This window comes from Trichosurus vulpecula, chromosome 3 (assembly GCF_011100635.1).
Source record: "Trichosurus vulpecula isolate mTriVul1 chromosome 3, mTriVul1.pri, whole genome shotgun sequence".
Classification (NCBI taxonomy): Eukaryota; Metazoa; Chordata; class Mammalia; order Diprotodontia; family Phalangeridae; genus Trichosurus; species Trichosurus vulpecula.
In genome coordinates, this window is record NC_050575.1 from 126,454,122 (window position 1) to 126,475,224 (window position 21,103).

Sequence of the window (21,103 nt, forward strand, 5' to 3'; positions counted from 1 at the left end):
AGTCCACTAACAAGGTATTAGTATGCCAATCTTCCTTCAGTCCCTCCAACACTGACCATCCTTTTTTTCCAGATTGGGTGCAAGGTGAAAACTCAGAGTTGTTTTAATTTACATTTCTCTTATTAGTGATTTGGAACAATTTTCCTACTTCATGAACTCATGTGTTATTGTGAATTATAGCTATTGGTGTTAGTGTCTTATCCTTCTATTACTCCTACCATTACTACCACTAATGATAATAATAGCTAACCTTTCCATCGTGCTTTGTATGCACTAGAGGCTGTGTTAAGTGCTTTACAATTATTACCTCATTCAATCCTCACAACAACCCAGGGAGATAAGTGTTTTTATTATCCCCATTTTACAGATGAGGACCCTGAGGCAAACAGAGGTTGCAACTTGCCCAAGGTCACACAGATAGTATCTGAGGGCAGATCTGAACTCAGGTCTTCTTTATTCTAGGCCCAGCATTCTATTCACTGCCTTTCTAGATTGTAAGCTCAATAACGGAAAGAATCTGTATATTATCTCAACTATGGCTCTCTCCTAGAATGAAAAACAGTCCTTTCCCCATAGTAGGTACTTAACAAGTATTTGTTAAATAAATATTTCAGATGAGGACACTGAGCCCAGAGAGGGAAAGTGACTTACCCAAATTCCTTTGAGTGGAGGACTAACCAGAACATGGATAAGACCAACAGGTCTTCTGACGGGGCCCCATTTATCCTTCTGGGCTTGTCCACAAGCCCCGAGCAACTATGGCCTCTCTTTGCCCTGTTCCTGGTCCTGTATATAGCAGGCGTGATGGGGAATGGCCTCATTGTGGCAGCTATCCGGGCCAGTCCAGCCCTCCATGCCCCCATGTATTTCTTGCTGGGCCACCTCTCCTTTGCCGATCTGTGCTTCACCTCTGTCACCGTGCCCAAGATGCTGGCCAACCTGTTGGCCCATGACCGCTCCATCTCACGGGCAGGCTGCCTAACTCAGATGTATTTCTTCTTTGCTTTGGGTGTGACTGACAGCTGCCTACTGGCTGCCATGGCCTACGATCGCTACGTGGCCATCCGGCACCCATTGCACTATGCGGTCCGAATGTCCCGGGCCGTGTGCACAGGACTCGTGGCAGCTGCCTGGATTGTCTCTCATACCCACTCATTGCTGCACATCCTGCTCATGGCCCGCCTGTCCTTCTGTGCCTCCCGGAGTGTGCCCCACTTCTTTTGTGACCACCAGCCCCTGCTGCGACTTGCCTGTTCTGACACTCGCCATATTCAATTGCTCATCTTCACCGAGGGGGCTGCAGTGGTGGTCACACCCTTCCTGCTCATCTTGGCCTCCTACAGTGCCATTGCTGTTGCCGTGTTACGCCTGCCCTCAGCGTCTGGACGGCTCCGGGCTGTGTCCACCTGTGGCTCCCACCTGGCTGTGGTGGGTCTCTTCTACGGCACCGTCATTGCCGTCTACTTCCAACCCACAGCACGATATGAGGCTGAGCGGGGCCGTGTGGCCACTGTCATGTATACAGTAGTGACCCCCATGCTCAACCCAGTCATTTACAGCCTCAGAAACCGAGATGTTCAGGGGGCACTCCGGGCTCTCTTTACTGGACGTAGGATCTCAACTGAGCCTACCTAAGGGACTGGACTTCCTTCCCTGAGAGACAGAGAAGGCCGATAACCAACTGGGTCATAGGGTACTAGAGTTGAAAGAGACTATCAGTCCAACATCCTCATGTTACAGTTGAGGAGAGTGAGGCCCAGAAAGGGACACTAGCTTCACCAAAGTCACACAGCTAGGAAGTGGCTAAGGTGGGATTTGATCTTAAATCCAGTGCTTTTGTCACTCTCAGGCACAGATACACTCACATACACAGAGATGTCATTTCAACCATAAAATCACAGAATATAAGAACAAGAAGGGACCTCGGAGTTCAACTTTAAGTTCTACTCTCTTACTATTCAGAGGAGAAACCTGATGCCCGGAGGAGTTAAGTGACCTGTCAAAGGTCACACAAATAGCAGAACTAGAAATCAAATCTAGATCTCACACTCTGATTCAGCACCCTTCCTTCCTACTTTTTGTCTTCTCTGGCCCTTTCAGAGTTTTCCTTGAGCGTTTACTGTGAGGAAATGGACCCCAAGGCAGAAAAGGAATATTCCCAGGTTACAACCCCACCTATAGTCTCTGGCTTGCTTCAATTCATAAGATAATAGAATTGGACCTGGAAGGGGAAAGGAAGGAAAAAGTATTTATATAACACCTAATATGTGCCAGGTACTGTGCTAAGTGCTTCATAAATATTATTTCTTTTGATTCCCACAAGAATCCTGCAATATAGGTGCCATTATCATCCTCATATTAATCGAGGAAACTGAAGCAAATAGAGGTTAAGTGACTGGCCCAGTGTCACACAGCTAGTAAGTGTCCAAGGCTGGATTTGAACTCAGGTCTCTCCACTGTGCCACCTGGCTGCAGGAAAGGAGGTCACCATGTCCAGCATCTTCATTTTACAGATAAGGAAATTGAAGCCCAGAGACTTTCAGCGACCTGACCAGCATCCCATAATGAGGGTCTGAGGTAGGATTTCAGCACAAGTCTTCCTAATTCCAAGTCCAATCAATGCCCTATCCACTACACCGCACTGCCTATCAATTATACTTCATTTCAAGCACACCTTCATTAAGCACCTGCTGTGTGCAGAGCACTGTATTCAGGACTGGGGAAAATACAAAATTAAAATACAACACAGACCCTGCCTTCCTGGAGCTTATGGCTCAGGATGGAGATATGACACACACATAAATAGCCTGGTCTTAAATAGGCTCAGTTACCCAAGTATTCACAGTACAATGACTCAAACTTCTAGTTTCTGTGATTTTATCATTGGATACAGACCTTCTCCCAACACAGGCCACAAACCCTTCAAGTCTCTTTCTGAGCAATTATGCCTGAAAATAATCATCACCTGGGAATCAACTCTCTGGGGAGGAACCTGTCCTGATGTTGGCTGGTGCCCCAGGTCACACAGTCTTTGCCAGTCCTGTCGTTAAAATTTTGTCACATTAGCAGGTCCTCCTAGACCTTCATGAGACTTTAGTCCCCTCCTCGTCACCACAGGCACAGAATAGGAATTTTAGTATATTCATAAAAAATAATATCTAATAAGCACACAAGAGAAGTGTGAGCAATGTATTACATGAAATCTGAGGGGTCAAAGGCCTTTACTAACAGAAGAGAGCAGAGAAGCCTTCCCGAAGGAGGTTGCATTGAAATTGGGCTTCAAAGGATAGATAGGAATCCAACAGACCAGGGAAAGGGGATGGAGAAGAGAGGTTTTCAAACATAGGAAACAACATAAGTGAAGGCATAGTGGTGGAAAAGCATTGGGGTGTGTGTAGGAGACTTAGTCCAGACTGGCTGTTGCATTGAGTACAGGAAGGGTAACACTGTGAGATCAGGCTGGAATGGGAGGATGGCTCCAAGATGTAGAGCCTTGAGTGTGTGGCTCACAAGTGTGAATTGTACTCAGCCACAGGGAACCTTTAAAGGATTCTGAGCAAAGGAATTACATGACATGATCTGTAATAAGGAAGATTATTGAACCTTAACTGGCTGTCCCACAAAAGCCCTGAGGATGTGGGCCCTTCCATCTCTCTCTACCACTGCCAGCAGGACTGTGTTGTCTGGCTCAGGAGCACTCTTCTTTTCCTTTATGTCACTCAAAAGAGAGATAGAATTTTTTTAAAAGGCTTTAGAAGCACTTAGGGGAAAGGAGGTAAAATAGGAGAGAATTCTTTAGCCCGTAACTGTTGAATTGCAGAAAATAGGAATTGAATCTACAAGATCCCTAATAGAGCCATGGAGGCCAACCCAGCTTCCTGGGCTTACAATCCCCTCTTCCACTGCCCTGACATCTAAGCCTGTCCCCCACCTGTCCTTGTGAGTGGTCGCAGAAGCATAGCCAGATTTAGCCTCTCCCAGACATGCCACCAATCCAACTCCTCACAGGATTTGAAGCTAGAGGAAATCTTGGAGACCATCTGGTCAACTCTTTTATTGTAATGAAGAAACTGAGTATTAGAGGGAGGTAGTGATTTGCCCAAAGTCACACAAGTCATGGGGCTTGTGAGTCAGGTGGTCTGAGCAGAGAGCCAGAACTAGAATTCAGGTCACAGGATCATAGGTCTAGATTCTGGAAGGATGTCAGAAACAATCTAGTCCAATTTCACACAACTTCCCCCTTCCCCACCACCCCACCCCTGGCTATCTCCTCATTTTATAGATGAGGGAACAGGCCTAGATGCTAAGTGCTCAGGGTCACACAAATTCAAAGGTGGGACATGAACCCATGTATTCTGGTTCCAGATCATGGCTCTTCCCACTGTCCTTTTCCTGTACCAAACTGTGGCCACCTAGCACTTCCAACTCTTCCCTCTAACTTCTAAGTGAGCACTTTCAAACTGTATCCACTGGGACGTGAGCAAAAGCCCCTCCATCAAAGTGGGTCTTTTTCAGTCTCCCCATCACCTTTGTTTATCCCAAGTCCATGTGGCTGCCAGCCCTGTCTCCGAACATCTCTGCACTCCCTTGGACCTCACTTCTGCAGCTTAAGGTGAGACTTTCTGTACCTTCCAAGGTGACAACTTTCTCTTCTGAAAAACCAAGTTGTACTGATGGGAGGGGCCAAAACAGCTGCTGCAAAATAACTTATGTGAATTTCAGTGTATTTGAGTGAATTTGAATGCAAATAACAATTGTTTCTGTTTTGGCCAGAAACCCTAAGGGTCTTCCCCTCTCAGATCAATTTTTTTAAATTTATTTTTATTTACTTATTTTCTAAATTTTTGACTAGGTAAAGAGACCATTCCCTGCCTCAATTCTTATTAATCCTAATCACTGAATGGGTGTTGCCTCAGTCAAACTGAGGCCTGTTAAAGACCTAAACTTAAAAAGGCCAAGGTCTCCCACTGCATCCTGGGCCATTTCCAATCATCCTGATGAATATCTTGCCACTGGACCCAGATGGCTCCTGAAGAGAAAGTGAGGATGGTGACTTTTCACAGCCTTCCCTCATTTAAATCCAATTCACTTGCATGGCATGATGTCACCTTCCTGATGTCATGGTCCTCTTCAAGAACAGAGGACAAACAACTGGAAAATGTGAATTTGAATGGTAGCCTCATGGAGAAAACATCCCTGCTTTTGGTGGAGTGAACCTGATGGGAATGTCAGGTGACACAGAAGAGAGAGGTTCTTTGGTAGGTCAATGGGGGAGCCACTGGGGAGCAGGGAGGGCTTCATTGTGCCCTTTACTTCATAACCCTTAGGCAGTCACCTATTCCACCTATTCCTATTGAACTGAAGTACATATATATATGTATTTAGTATTTTCTACATTTGTTTAGTATTTTCTACATTTGCTCCCTATTCTTAATTTTCCAAGCAGGTAAATCTAATCTTTTATTCCAGCCGACCTGAATATGTGTCTCAGTGTGGTACAGTGGGAGAGCACTAGATACGGAATCAGAGGATATGGACTTGAATGACAACTCTGATCCATACCACCTATGGAAGCTTAGGCATTTCACTCTGTCTAAGCCCTGATTCCTCACCTGTAAAATAGGAGTGTTAGATTATACGGTCCTTCATGCCTTAAGTCTGTGATCATATGTTGCCACCAAAATCAACCTCTCCATCTCTCATCTCTAGGAAGGACACAAGAGGTGATGAGTTCACCAGCTGACCTTTCAAACCCTGGCCATAATATCTATCTAAACAATGATATAACTATCACAAAATTGTTATTGCTTTTTAGAATTGGACAATCCCTTAGAAAATAGAATATTGCAGCTGACCGGGACTTCATAATATCAAAATGTTAGAATGGAAAGGACCTTGGAGCATAGGATACAATAACAACAACGTATTTCAACGGCACAAAGTGTAAATTGTGCTTTGCTGACTGAAATCTTATGAAATAGGAGGTGTAAGTATTATTCCCCCATTTTATAGATGAAGAAGTTGAGGCTGTGAGAAATCAAGTTACCTTCTCAGGTAGTAAATGTTATAACCAGAACTTAAACCCTAGTGTCCTAAAGCTGAGTCTAGCCATCTTTCCTGTGTACCAGGCTTGGGTTATTGCTGATCACATAGCCCAGTTCCTTCACTTTTCAGAGGAGAAAACTAAGGCTTAGGAACAAAGTGACTTGCTCCAGATTAGACAGGATGTTTGACTGCCATTCCAAGGCTCTTTCCACTAGCTTATACTGTCTTACGACTGTGGAGCGCTCTCCTGCCTTCCCCTTTCCTTCCCTTGGTAGGTAGGCTTCTAGGAAAACTCTTTCTAGAGGTGCTTAGAGATAGAATGCCCATCTTGATATAATGGAAAAGCTACTGGATTTAGAGTCAGAAGCCCTGGGTTCAAGTTTTGACTGGTTACCTCCCTGAATTTTGGGGCTTTGGGCTCTGTAAAATGAAGTTTAATAGATGATCCCAGGGTCATAGATCTAGAAGTTAAGTAAGCATGTGTTCTCAATTTACTGATAAGGGGACTCAGTCCTCAGCCCTGCTTGCTGCCCTCACTGGCTGGCTCCCCTTCTGCAGGTTCCACAGCATGCTGGTCATGGGAGTGATGACACTAGACTGACTATGGCCCAAAAGCAAGACCATCCCTGTGCTGTAACTTGGACCCTGCCAACAGCTTTCACCAGGGAACTCTTCCTGCTGAAGTCATTACAAGCTGAGGGTACTGCAAGGATGGGAGGGTCATATCCGCATCCAACTTGTGCACCAGCTATTTTTGCATCCTGTCCCAGAAGCAAAGGATTTTTTTAACTGGAGGGAGAGGTAGAAATTTAGATATCAGATCCAATATTCTTATTCAACAGATGAAAGAACTGAAGTCTAGGCAAGGGAAGTGACTTGCCTAAGGTCATATAGTAAGAAGTAGCAGAGCTGGGACTTGATTCAAATCTCCTGATTCCAAATCCAATACTTATTTCATTATATCATGCTCTCTCCTGTCCTAGTCATTCAAAGAAATGGTTCGACCCTTCGGGAGCCTGTAGGCAAAATGAGACTTTATGTCAAAGGTAAATCTCGAAGTCTGAAAATAAAGCAGAAAAGCTGTTCCCAGAGCAGGACAGACTGTTCTGAATCCTAGGAAAGCAGGGCTGTGACTTGCAATCTTGGCAAGCCAGGCAAGCATGGCAGAACAAGCTTCAAAGCAATCTTTTAAGCTAAATTCACCTCTGTGGTTCTGGGTCATTCTATGTTGTTCTAGGTCTAGAAGGGAATTGAGGGGTGTGATAGGAAGAGTCCTTGAAACACAAGGCCCTAGTAGGGGTGGAGTGGGAAAAGGATGACATAGATCCCAATAGTATATGCCTCAGTCTGCACCTCAAGTCCATCACCTTTCAGGAGGTAGGTAGCATGTTTCATCATGAGTCCTCTTGAATCATGGTTGGTCATTGTGTTGATCAAAGTTCCTAATTCTTTCAAAATTGTTTGTCTTTACAGCATATAAACTGTTCTCCTGGTTCTGCTCAACTTACTCGGCATTAATTCATATGAACCTTTCCAGGATTCTCTGAAACTGTCACCTTCATAATTTCTTACAGTACAACAGTATTCTATTATATTCGGAAATCATAATTTGTTCAACTATTTCTTAATTACTGAGCACATTTTTAGTTTCCACTTGCCACTACAAAAAAAAAAGCTTCTATAAATATTTTTGGAATATAAGCTCTTCTCCTCTTTCTTTGATCTCTTTGGGATATAGGCCTCATGGTTAGATTACTGGATCAAAGAGTACATATAATTTAATAACTTTGGGGGCATAGTTCCAAATTGCTTTCCAGAATGGCTGGTCCATCTCAAGGTTTAAGCAAAGACTGAAGCGATTTGGGCAGTAGTGGAAGTGAGTAGGGGGTTGTAAGCAAGAACTATTTTATTTTGTCTATGTATCACCAACTGGGTACCTTGCACAAAGTATGAGCTTAGCCAATGTTTGTTGAAACAGATTAGGAACCTGGAAAATGTGGCTATGGAGTCAGGCACTTCAAAGAAGTTTCCAGAACAAATCACTTCCATCCTGCACCATGTGTGGTGCCATGTGGCCACCACTTTGGTCTATCACAGCTTTATACCTTCAGGGTTCTAGGTTTGGGGGGGTTGGATTTTTGTGGGGGAAGGGCTGGGGAAGAATTTTATTGGTATAGGAAACACCCAGAAAAGAAACTCTCACTACCCCTGTAGACTGGCATCAGTTCAGCAATTTATAGTCGCTGTGAGTTTCCAGAAACACTAAAAGGTTAAGCGACTTGCTCAGTGTCACATAGACAATGAGTATCCATGTTAGGACTTGCACCTAGATACTTGATGACTAAAGAGAGTCTCACCATGTCTGCCTTCACATACCTGATTCTGGGCTAATCCAGGTCATTCTATACATTGGACTTTTGTAGTTCTACAGTTATTGGGTCACTTTGTTGTTAGATGTTATTCCATGGCCAGATTTCCTGTGGGTCTAGTTATTGCCTCTAGAGCCTTAACTTGGAATTTTTGTATCAGATTCAAGAGGCAGGAAAGTTGCTTTCAGGTGGAGAGAGGTAACTCAGGGTAAAGATATAGTCACCGAGATGTCAGTGAAAGTAAGGGAGGAGCTTACTTCTGTGAAATATATGCCACCTTCCTATTTTAACAAATTATTTTTGCTAACTAGGTGATAATTAGGCCAGAGTTGCCAGTCTAAAAATTGCAATAAGGATGGTGCATGGAGGACTGGTATCTCTACTCACTCAAACATCTTTCCTTCCTTTACCTCCTCCATCCTTGTCCATATACAGGTGTGATCCCAGCCACCAATTCTTCTTTGAGTTTATGGTATGTAAAAAAACACTTCCAGGAAGAGGATTACAAAGAGCCAGGACCCTCTAGAAAAGTAAGAAGGGGAGAGAGTTGAGTACTTTTCCTAGCAGAGGTGCCGACCCAGGCTGAACTGATGAATGCTTGTGTGGTCTCACCCTCACCATGAATGTAGGGAGGGTGATGGTGAAAGGGATCATGTATCAGCCAAAGGGAAAGGGAAACATAGATCTTTACCTGCACTCCCCAAATGTCTGTACATGGTACCTATATCATGCCCTTTAGGAAATCCCAGACATAAGGGGGAAAGCCTAGGATCCTCTAGAGTTGAGAGGGGGTGGGAGTTTCTGGTGGAGCCATCCTCCAGGCTGATCAGATATCCTTAACTACCCTACCTAGAGCTCTGCAGGTCTACAGGTTCTTCTATCCCTACCCACATTGAGCTCTTCCCTATTTCTAATTTCGGATCTTGAGTATATGCCTTCAAAACTTTGCCCCCTCTAAATATGACAGCATCTGAGATAAAGTCCTGGTGATCCTAGATTTTGGTTCTCTTATTACAGGATAATTCATTTGCAATGCCTACCACAAAAATCATCCTGAACTGCCTAAGTTCTTGTCTGGCATGGGTCTCAATCTCCTTTGTTCTGGATTATTCCAGGTAATTTCAGATCAAGGGCTCCAAAAATTCTATATTGTAGTATAAACTACTCTGTGATTCTAGTTTATATTAGGCTTAGACTCATCGTTGTTCTAGGCTATTACCACTCCCAACTGTATAGTTCTAGGTTATTCTGTAGCTAAGCTTCCTATTGCTCTAGGTATTTCTTCCAGTTGTTCCAGGCATTTTGGTCCACCCCTATGGATCTAGATTATCATAGGACTAGGTTTCCTGTGATTCTAGACCATTGCCTCCAATCCCACAAGTCTAGCTTGCAAGGAATAGGTCTCCTGTGATTCTAGGTTATAGAATACTGGGCCAAATCTAATGATTAATTTTTATAGGAGAAAGCATAAATTCTTACACTTGGGTACAAAAAAAAATCAACTTCGCAATACAAGATGGTGTTGATAAAACTGGACAGACAGCAAGTTCAGCAGAAGTCAACAGTGAGATATTGTAACCAAGGAATTGAATGCAGATTTGGGCTTCACTTGGTATAATAGAGTGTCCATGATGAGGAAGGTGTTTTAAAGAAAATTAATATTATGCTGTATTATTTCATAACCAATTTTACTCTGTATCCCATCCTATTCCCCATTTTGTCAAACCCCATTTCTCAGCCTAGCTCAAAGTAAGACCTCTCATAGTCCAAACTAATGGCATAGTTGAGGACTGTGATCAGTCCTAGGCCCTCAGCATTCACTCACTAACCAATTTAAAGTAGGACCCTTGCTTCCATTTATTTATAAATAGAAGAACCAGCTTGGGCTGAGTCCCTCCCCAGGGTTGGGCTCCCCTGTCCTTGCTTTTCCTCATCAAAGTTAGGGGTGATCTGGTCTTCAAGGGGAAGGGGTGAGGGTGTGGGGGAGGGTGATCCTGATTGGAGTGGTTCTGTTTTTCTTGTCAAAATTACTAGAGGCATCTGAATCTCATAAAGCAATATTTATTGGGTCATTTCAGTTGTGTCCAAACCTCTGTGACCCCATTTGAGATATCCTTGGCAAAGATACTGAAGTGGCTTGCCATTTCCTTCTCCAGCTCATTTTACCAATTAGGAACTGAGGCAAACAAGGTTAAGTAACTCGCCAAAGGTCACACAGCTAGTAAGTGTCTAAGGCTGGGTTTGAACTCAGGTCTTCCTGACTCCAGGGCTGGCGTTCTATCCAATGGGCCATCTAGCCGCAGTTACCATTCCCTAATTGTCAGAGAAGAGTGTAATCAGTCACACTTGAAGGCCATCCCACTTTCCCAAGCTGCAGCTAATCTACCTGACTTACCCCACTCTTTCGGGGGTCTCAATAAATATGATCTTTTGAGTCCCATTGTGATCACTGACCCATTGAGGCAGGGACAGTCTGACCCATTTTATTAACAGTTATATGGGTCACTGTTAATAGACTATTATCTTGCCAGGAAAACTTGACTCAGTTTGCCTTTGTTACATTTTTACTTACCACAGTTTGAGGATCCAGGATTCAGGATGAAGGCCAGATCCCCCAGACTCCTTAGGAGAGCCGCTTCCCTTCTTTGAGCCCTGGTGGAAATTTTCCACCTGATGAGAGGGTTTTCTTCTAGGGAACTGCAGCTGTGAACTGACTGTCTCCAAAATTCCAAGACCTTCTCAAGAAGGGAAGTACTCCATTGGGGATAATTTTGTCAGTTTGCCTCAGCATCATTTTACTTGTGAGTTTCCGTTGTACTATGGTCCTAGTCAAGCCACTCCTGGAGTAGTGAGTTCAGTTCTAGGGATCACATTTTAGGAAAATCTTTGACAAATTGGAAAATATAAGGATCAGAGCCACCAGAATGGTGAAGGTCCCTGAATTCATGTCATATGAAAATTGGTTGAAGAAACTAGAAATATTTTGCCTATAGAAAAGGAAACAAAATGAATATAATAGTTGTCTTTAAGTATTTGAAAAGCTGTAAAGTGTAAGGAAAATTACTCTTGTTCATCCTCAGGGGGTGTGCTGGTGGAATGTGACAAAGAGAAATTTAGAACTGAGATAAGGACAGACTTTGTAACACTTGAGGCTGGAAAGGGAAGTAATAATTTTACCCTCACTAGAGATTCTGAAAAGTTCAATGACTATTTGAGAGGATTATAGATCAGGTATGGGTTGGATTTAGACAACCTCTAAGGTCCCTTCCAATTCTGAGATCTGCATTTCTAGATTATAGGGTGTTTCAGGTCTAGACCACTCACAGTTCTAGGTTATTTCCATATCCTACAGGAAATCTTTCCTGGTGGGGTAGATAAGGATATCTGATTGGCCTGGATAGTCAATAAATAATAGTAAGTAAAAATTTATTAAGCACTTACTATGTGCCAGGCACTGTGCTAAGTACTAAGAATACAAATACAGAAAGAGAAAGACAATTCCTGCCCACAAGGAGCTTACAGTATAATGGAGTAAGACTAAATACAAGAGGAAATGAAAAAGTGGAGGGGGAACAGGGTGAAGGGGAGAGAAGGAACCCAACTCTGGATGATGGTGGAGAAGTCATTAAAAAAGTCCCAAAGTAGTGAAGCCGGCTGAGAAATGAAGAGATGTCTGAGTTGAGCTCTTTCCAAAGTGGAGGTTTGGAATTCATGGCCTCACCTTCTAATCAGAGAGGCAAAGGGTAGTGATGAGGTGGAGTACCCAAGGCTAGTAGGATCTTACAGGATGTTGAGGTTATCACAATAATGATCTTCCTGATACAAGATGGAGAAGTCAGTTAGAAAAGGCCCAAAGTAGTGGTCAAGTAAGAATTGATCTGTATAATTGGTAACATTTTCTACATCCTTAAATTAGCTTTTATTTACTTATCCGTCTTCATGTTAAATCCCCCTGAAGAATGGAACTCCTTGAGGGTACAGATTGGTTTTCATTTTTATCTTTGTATCCCAGTACCTAGTTCATTGCTTTGAACGTTCTTGGTGCTTAGTAAATACTTGTTGAGCTGAAATATTATCATCAACTATCAACATACACTAGTTATATTTAATTCTAGTCTTGAGCCCACTGTGGTTCTGGGTCAGCAATGCTTGCCATTCATATTCTGTGGTTCTTAGTTATTTAAAGTCTAGGCCTCCTGTTATTCTGGTTTATCACTATTTATTGGCCTTACCCCTTTGTTCTAAGTTATTCTAGGTCAAGACCTGTTATGGTTCCAGGTTATCCAAGGTCTTGCTTTATAATTACTGTTCTGAAAATTACAAGCCTGACCTCATTTCTATCTTAACCATTCTGGTTTGTTCTAGGTCCCAGACTCTCGTAGTTCTATTTTATCACTTATCCTATCCTTGTGGTTCTACTTATTCCAGGTCTAGGATTACCATGGTTCCAGGTTGTTCCATATCTAAGCTCCCAATGGTTTTAGGTTTCTCTTGCTTTCCCTTTAGTAGAGGGCAATTATTCCCAGAGACCAGGGGCTCTGTGAAGATGAGATCATGTCTTCTTATCAGATTCCCACCCCAACTATGCATTTATTATCCTGCTCCTTTTCCTTTAACATTTGGCCTTATAAAAGATTATGTGGAGGGAGTGGAGCCAAGATGGTAGAGGAAAGACAGCAACTTGCCTGAGCTTTCCCCAATACCCTTCGGAGTACCTTTAAATAATGCCCCAAAACAAATTCTGGAGCAACAAACCCACAACAGAATGGGGTGAAATAATTTTCCAACCAAAGTCAAAATATAAGGTTGGCAGGAAAGGTCTAATGCACTAGGGTGAGAGTGGAACACAGTCTAGCTTAGGCCATGCCAGCACAGACCTAGCCCCTGCAAATCAGGAGCAGACCTTGGGAACCACAGAATCAGCAGTGGCAGCAGATGCTTCCAGAGTTCTCAGCCCACAGATGGTAATGGGATTGAACAACAGGTCAAAAAGAGATTACAGAGCTCTCTTTGCTAGCACTGAGGCAGGACTCTGTGGCTTTGCCCATACTCAGATCCAGGTTGCAGTCCTGGGTGGCAGTCCCAGGGCCAGGAGGAGCAATAACATACCAGAGCTTACAGCCACAGTGGAGAGGGAACCCTCATCACAGTTCCAGGGCAGAAAAGAGTGCTCAGGGTGGCTCACAGACCAGAGCACAGGCTTAGATCATAATACCTTGGAAGAACTGAAAATGTACAGGTCCCTAGAAGTATCTCTGAAAACAACTGCACAAAACCCCTGATGTTTGGTACAGTGCACCCTCCATCCTGGAAGCAGAGCCCCACTTTAACAAAGAGTTAAAAATCAAGAAATATGCTGGGAAAATGATTGAACAACAGAAAAAACAATTCTGACCATAGAAAGTTCCTGTGGTGGCAAGGAAGATCAAAACACACACTCAGAAGATAACAAAGTCAAAGCTCCTATATTCAAATCCTCCAGGAAAAATATAAATTGGTCTCAGGCCATGGAAGAGCTCAAAAAGAATTTGGAAAATCAAGTAAGAGAGGCAAAGGGAAATTTTGGAAGAGAAATGAGAGTGATGCAAGAAAATCATTAAAAAGGAGTCAATAGCTTGGTAAAGGAGGCACTAAAAAAACCTGAAGAAAATAACACCTTAAAAACAGAGTAGGCCAAATGGTAAAAAAGGTACAAAAATTCTAAGAGGAGAAGAATGCCTTAAAAAAAAATGAGCCATATGGAAAAAGAGGCACAAAAATTGGGACACTAATGCATTGTTGGTGGAATTGTGAACTGATCCAACCATTCTGGAGAGCAACTTGGAACTATGTTCAAAGGGCTATAAAATTGTGCATACCCTTTGACCCAGAAATACTACTTCTAGGTCTGTTCCCAAAGAGATCATAAAAATGGGAGAAGGACCCATATGTACAAAAATATTTATAGCAACTCTTTTTGTTGTGGCAAGGAATTGGAAATTGAAGGGATGTCCATCAGTTGGGGAATGGTTGAACAAGTTGTGATACATGAATATAATGGAATACTACTATGCTATAAGAAATGTCAATCAGGCAAATTTCAGAAAAACCTGGAAAGAGTTATATGAATCGATGCTGAGTGAAACGAGCAGAAACAGGAGAACGTTGTACATAGTAACAGCCACATTGTGCAATGATTGACTTTGATAGACTTAGCTCTTCTCAGCAATGCAAGGACCTAAGGCACCTCCAAAAGACTCATGATGAAAAATGCTATCCACATCCAGAGACAGAATGTGGGAGTCTGAATGCAAATGGAAGCATACTATTTGCTCTCTTTTTCTTTTGTTGTTTTGTTTTGTTTCTTCTTTCTCGTAGTTCTTCCCATTAGTTCTAATTCTTCTTTACATTATGATTAATGTGAAAATATGTTTAATTTGAATATATAAGTATAAGCTATATCAAATTGCATGCTGTCTTAGCACGAGGAGAGGGGAAGGAGGAGGTGAAAATTTGGAACTCAAAATTTTATTGGAAGTGAACGTCAAAAACTAAAAATAAATAAATAAATTATATTAAAAAATAAAATCTAAGAGTTTAAAGGTAGCTTAGCATTCTCACCTACATCTGAGCAGGAATGTTTGCTACAGTCACACTCATATGTGGTCTTTCAGTCTCTGAGTGAAGATATACAACAATAGGGAACTCACTCCTCCAGAGGTAACCCATTTTACTTTTGGATAGTGAAATTGTGGCCAATACTTCCAACCATCTGGAAAATTAATTCATACCCATGGGATCTAAAATCAGAGAAACTCTGGAAAGAAATAATTCATGCCACTGCTACCATGCTTCCCATTGCATTAATCCATCTGTAGTCCTAGGATCCTAGATCTGGGGCTAGAAGAGACTTAAAAGGCCTAATTTAGAAGGTTATTGAGTCCAATCCTCTTATTTTAGAGATGAGGAAACTAAGGCACAAAGAGTTTAAATGACTTAGTGTCTACGGTAGAAGTTGAACAAAAGTCTTCCTATCTCCAAGGCCAGTACCCTAGCCACACTATACCATGCTTCCTAAGGTTTAGGAATCAATCTCCTTATGGAACAATAGGACATATTCAAAGATCACAGTCTTTAAAGATCCTCTAGTCTAAGCCTCTTATTTATAGACGAGGAGAGTAAAGGCTAGAGAGGGTGAATGACCTACCTAAGCTGACATAGCTAGTAAGTAACCAAACTAGAATCCAGACCCAGGTTTTCTGACTCTTCAATCTAGTGCTTTTTTCAATTATGCCATACAAGAAACAGGTGTTGACCCAATTTCAGTCCATGACTTCCCAACACAACAGCCTCTTAAAAGAGAGATCTTGTTCTTAAGGTGCCCCAGATGTTGTTGAATCATCAAGAGCCAACCCAGAAATGAATCTTTGACATTTTCCCTCCCACTCTGGAGGCAAGTAGACAATGAACAGTCATCCACAGCTGTAGCTCATCTGGAAGATGAAAGAGAGGACTAGACTATGGCCTGCTTTAAAAGCCCCAGGTTCGCCGCAACTTACATTATAGGAATTCTACTGGAACTAAGATGTTTCCTTTGATTTAATAGGTCACAAGATTTAGAGCTGGAAGGGACCTTAGAAACTGCATAATCAACTAATCACTAATTGGCGTTTTTTAGGTGCCTACTGTATGCCAGCCATTGTGCTAGATGCTTAGAATAGAAAGACAAAAATTAATCTCAGGCTCTGCCCTCAAGGAGCTTATATTTTATTGGGGGGCATGTACATTGATGCACATTTACAAGATATGCATAATATGAGGCATACAGAAAAATGGTTCTTAACTTCTTTGTGTGTCATGGGTTCCTTTGGCAGTTTCATGAAATCTCCTTGACTCTTTCTCAAAATAATGTTTTTAAATGCATGAAATAAATATTTTAGGAATACAGCAGAAACCAATTGTATTGAAATACAATTTTAAAAACTACACCCTCATGGAACTCAGATTAAGAGCCTCTGAATTATAAAAGATAAGTACAAATTAAATTTTTGAGGAGGACTAGCATTTGGGACATTAGGAAAGAACAAAACCCTTTCATATTACAGATGAGGAAACTGAAACCCAGAGAAGGGGAATGATTTACCCAAAGTGACCAAACTGGGCAAGTGACTAAGTAAGTGACTAAGCTGGGATTCAAACCCTGGTCTTCTAATTCCAAATCCGATGTTCTTCCCTGCCTCCTTGTCTGTTTTTGCCCAAATTAGCTTTGGGGTTCAGCTTTCATTCTGCCTGCTCCCTCAAATGATACCGACTCATTATTGCTCACAGCTTTCATTTCTATATTCCTTTCTATCCTCATTCAATTTTCTCCAGAGCCTACCATATTTAACTTTCTAAAATTCTATTTACTTCCTTAACTTCTTTCTTTTTTATTTTGTGGTTAGATTTATCTAGTTTTGAGAGGGGTAGGTTGAGGTCCCGCACTAGTATAGTTTTGCTGTGTATTTCTTCCTGCAAGTCACTTAACTTTTCCTCTAAGAATTTGGATGCTATACCACTTGTGCATATATGTTTAGTATTGATATTACTTCATTGTCTATGGTACCTTTTAGCAAGATGTAGTTTCCTTCTTTATCTCTTTTAATTAGATCTATTTTTGCTTTTGCTTTGTCTGAGATCAGGATTGCAACCCCTGCTTTTTTTTACTTCAGCTGAAGCATAACATATTCTGTTCCAGCCTTTTACCTTTACTCTGTGTATATCTTTCAACTTCAAATGTGTTTCTTGTAAACAACATATTGTAGGATTATGGTTTTTAATCCACTCTGTTACCCAGTTCCCTTTTATGGGAGAGTTCATCCCATTGTAATGTTAATGGAATAGGAAGATCTTCCCTGTCCACTAATAGGCCTATGTAACCACATGTATTCAATCACACCTGTGATACATCCTGAGTCACATAGAGTCCACTGGGGGAGGAACTTGCCTAAAGGGAAGCTTGCTTAGGGGAGGCTTGCTTGTAGGAAGACTTTCACACCTTTTGTTACTAAGCTAATTAGGCACTGAGTTACAAGGGCTGTGATGCCTTCTGGCTCTGAGAAATGTGTATGTGTATGTATGTATGTATATATATATATATATGTATTTGTGTATGTATGTATGTATGTATGTATGTATATTCTGAGGTTGGTATTTTGCTTTGGGGGCTTGCTCTTGATTCCCTGGATGGGACTCGGAGTAGCCGTTTGTTAAAGAGCCCTGCCCTTGACTACTCAGATGTTAGTGCTTCACCTCCACCCCCACCCCATTCTAGTGGTGTATGTAGGTGGTTGTATTACTTTGTTCAGACAGTTGGAGATCTGTCTGTTGAATCTTTGTGCTAATTTCTAGGCTTGTATTCCCTACTTGTATTTTCTCCATGTTCAGGGTGCTGACCTTTTGCCTGAACTAATGAATGATTTATATATGTTTGATTAAAGTAAGATTGTTGACCCCCTTAAAGTTGCCTTTCCTTTAAGAAAAGCAGATCAAAGAACCTGTGCTAGCAGGCAATCCTGGGTGTGCCAGGGTGCTTGATCTTACATCCATTCACATTCATAGTTATGATTACTGTGTCTTTCTTTCCATTCCATCTTCCCCCTTCTTTATACTTTTCTCTCTCCTTTTACCCTTTCCCTCCTCACCGGTGTTTTGCTTCTAACCACTGCCTCCCTCAATCTGCTTTCTCTTCTATCCATTCCCTCCATTTTCTTTCCCCTTTCTGCTCCTACTTCCCTGTAGGGTAGGATAGATTTCTACAAACAACTGAATGTGTATGTTATTCCCTCTTTGAACCAAATGTGATGAATGTAAGGTTCGAACAATGCTCACCCCCCCTTTCCCTCTACTGTAATAGGCTTTGTGCTTCCTCATGTGATATAATTACCCTATTCTGCTGTCCGCCTTTCCTCTTCTCCCAGTACAATCCTTTTCTTCACCCCTTAATTAATTTTTTCATCACAAAGTCAACTTATACCCATATGTACCAGTAATTAAGGTGGGACTTTTATACTGTTTTCTCTTTTGGAGCACTTATTTAATCAAGTGCCCTTGATGAGTCCAGCCTTTGTTTCTTTGATTAAATCAGGAGGCTTGATGACCTGCTTGCCTCAAGGGAAAGCCTACTTTACATGGGTTTGAGTCACATATTTGTGACTCCAGAAGCTTTTAAGCCACGTGGGTTTGAGTTGCATGTTGTGATGTCTTTGACCCTGAACAGGGTATATAAACTCAAAGGTTGGTGTTTTTCCTTTGGGGGCTCTCACTCACTGGAGGAGTGGTGTGTGACTCTGGGCAAGCCATTGTAACTGCCTCGCCCCTCCCCGGCTTTGTTAACCCAGACCCATTGGTTCTTTGGTAACTATGAATTGTGATTTGGTCTGTTTATATTGTCTCCATTTGTAATTTGTTTGTATTTGCTCTGAAGTTCAGGTTGCTGGCTTTTCCTCCTGAACTAAGTGAATGATATTTGTATGTTGGGTTAAAGTGAGATTGTTAACCTCTTAAAGTTTACTTTCCTTAGTAAAGCAGATCAAAAAACTTGTGCTGGCAGCTCTTGTTGCTGGTCTTGTTGGGTTTTACACCTCAGCAGCAGCTGCTAGCCGAATTGTTGTTATACCATGCCCTCTATCTATATATACCTCTTCTAACTGCCCTGATAAAGATACAATTCTCAAGAGTTACAAGCATCATCTTGCTGTATAGGGATGTAAAAAGTTTAACCTTATTGAATAATATGTTTTTTTTTCTTTTTCCTGTTTAACTTTTTATGCTTCTCTTGAGTCTTGTATTTGAAGATCAAATTTTCTGTTCAGCTTTTTTCATCAGCAATGATTGAAAGTCCCCTATTTCATTTCATCTTTTCCCCTGAAAGATTATGCTCAATTTTGCTGGGTCATTGATTCTTGGTTGTAAACCAAGCTCTTTTGCCTTCTGGAATATCATATTCTAAGCCCTCTGATCCTTCAACGTAGAAGCTGCTAAGTTCTGTGTTTTCCTCACTGTAGTCCCACTATATTTAATTATTTCTTTCTGGCTGTTTGCAATATTTTCTCCTTGACCTGATGATTCTGGAATTTGGCTACAATATTCTTTGGAGTTTTCATTTTAGGATCTATTTCAGGAGGAGCTCGGTAGATTCTTTTAATGACTGTTTTGCCCTCTGGTTCTAGGATATCAGGACTTTTCCTTGATAATTTCTTGAAAGATGCTGTCCAGGTTCTTTTTTTTATCATGGCTAGCAGGTAGTCCAATAATTCTTAAATTATCTTTCTTGGGTCTATTTTCCATGTCAGTTGTTTTTCCAATGAGGTATTTTTACATTTTCTTCTATTTTTTCATTCTTTTGATTTTTGTCTGACTTATTCTTGATGTCTCTTAGAGTCACTAGCTTCCATTCGCCCAATTCAATTTTCTTCATTTAGCTTTTGTATCTCCTTTTCTATTTGGCCAATTCTACTTTTTAGGGAGTTGTTTCCTTCAGTGGATTTTTTTCCCATTCAGTAAATAGTATTTTTTTTTAAGAATTGCTTTCTTCAATTTTTGTCCTTCTTTTTCCACAGCTTCCATTTCTATAGCTCTCCACAAGTTGTACAATATTTTCCTGACAACAACTCTGTGGAAGCAGGCCTGGAAGTGGTAGTAACCCATATTACAGATGAACTATAGCCCCCCCAAGATGAAGTAATTTGAGTAGGGTAACAGTCAGGGTGGGAGCTGGGATTTCAATGCAGGTCTTTGTAATCTTAAAACCAGGGCTCTTTCCAACATACCTCTTTACACCACATCAAATATGTGAATATACCTATTTGCCTCTGCCTTGGGTTACTGTAATGGTAATCAGGGTGGGACTTTTTTTTTTTTTTTACTATTTTTTCTTTTGGAATGCTAAGGCAATCAAGTGCCTTTACTGAGTCTTCCCTTTGTTTGACCTTTTGTTTTTTGTTTTGGAGTGCTTCTCAGCACTGAGGTAATCAAGTACCTTTGGTGAGTCTTGCCTTTCAAATGCAATGGCAAGCAAAGTGGGGTCTTTTGTTTTGGAGTGCTTCTCAGCACAGAGGCAGTCATTGAGACAATGGGGCGTCTTTGAGTCTCGTCTTTGTTTGAATCAAGAGTCATAGATTAGAAACAATGTATATGACATGGTGCTAGTAATTAAAAGATCTTTCCCACTTGCCTTTTGCTGAGTAGGTTCTGAGCCCTCAGGACCCTGAGCAGGCTATATGAGCTCTGAGGTTGCTGTTTTGCTTTTGGGGGCTCTCACTCACTGGAAGAGTATTGTGTGATTTGACCAGACGAGATGTTGGGTAGCCGTCATGGAGCCCCCCAAATTTGAAAACCCAGATGTTGATGCTTCTCTCTCTGGTAACTATGTATTCCTATAGTTAGATGGTTAGAAGCCTGTCTATTGGTTTGTGTTTCTTTGCTCTGTTTATATAATGTATGCTTGTAATTTCTGTTTGTATACTCTCTGAAGTTCAGGGTGCTGGCTTTTCCCCCTGAACTAAGTGAATTACATATATGTTATTGTATATATGTTATTATATATGTATATATATATGTATATATATATATGTTTAATTAAAGTGAGATTGTAAACCCCTTAAAGTTGCTTTCCTTAGAAAAGCAGACCAAAGAACCTGTGCTGGCAGCCCTCCTGTGTGCTGGTGTTG

General features: G+C 41.6%; 1 protein-coding gene across 1 annotated transcript; it reads left to right on the forward strand.

The window, feature by feature from the left end:
• The first annotated feature begins 684 nt into the window (after positions 1-684).
• On the forward strand, positions 685-1,635 carry LOC118841086 (olfactory receptor 1K1-like). The gene has a single exon (XM_036748496.1). It carries the CDS (start codon positions 685-687, stop codon positions 1,633-1,635), a length of 951 nt encoding a protein of 316 aa, XP_036604391.1.
• Positions 1,636-21,103: the final 19,468 nt, after the last annotated feature.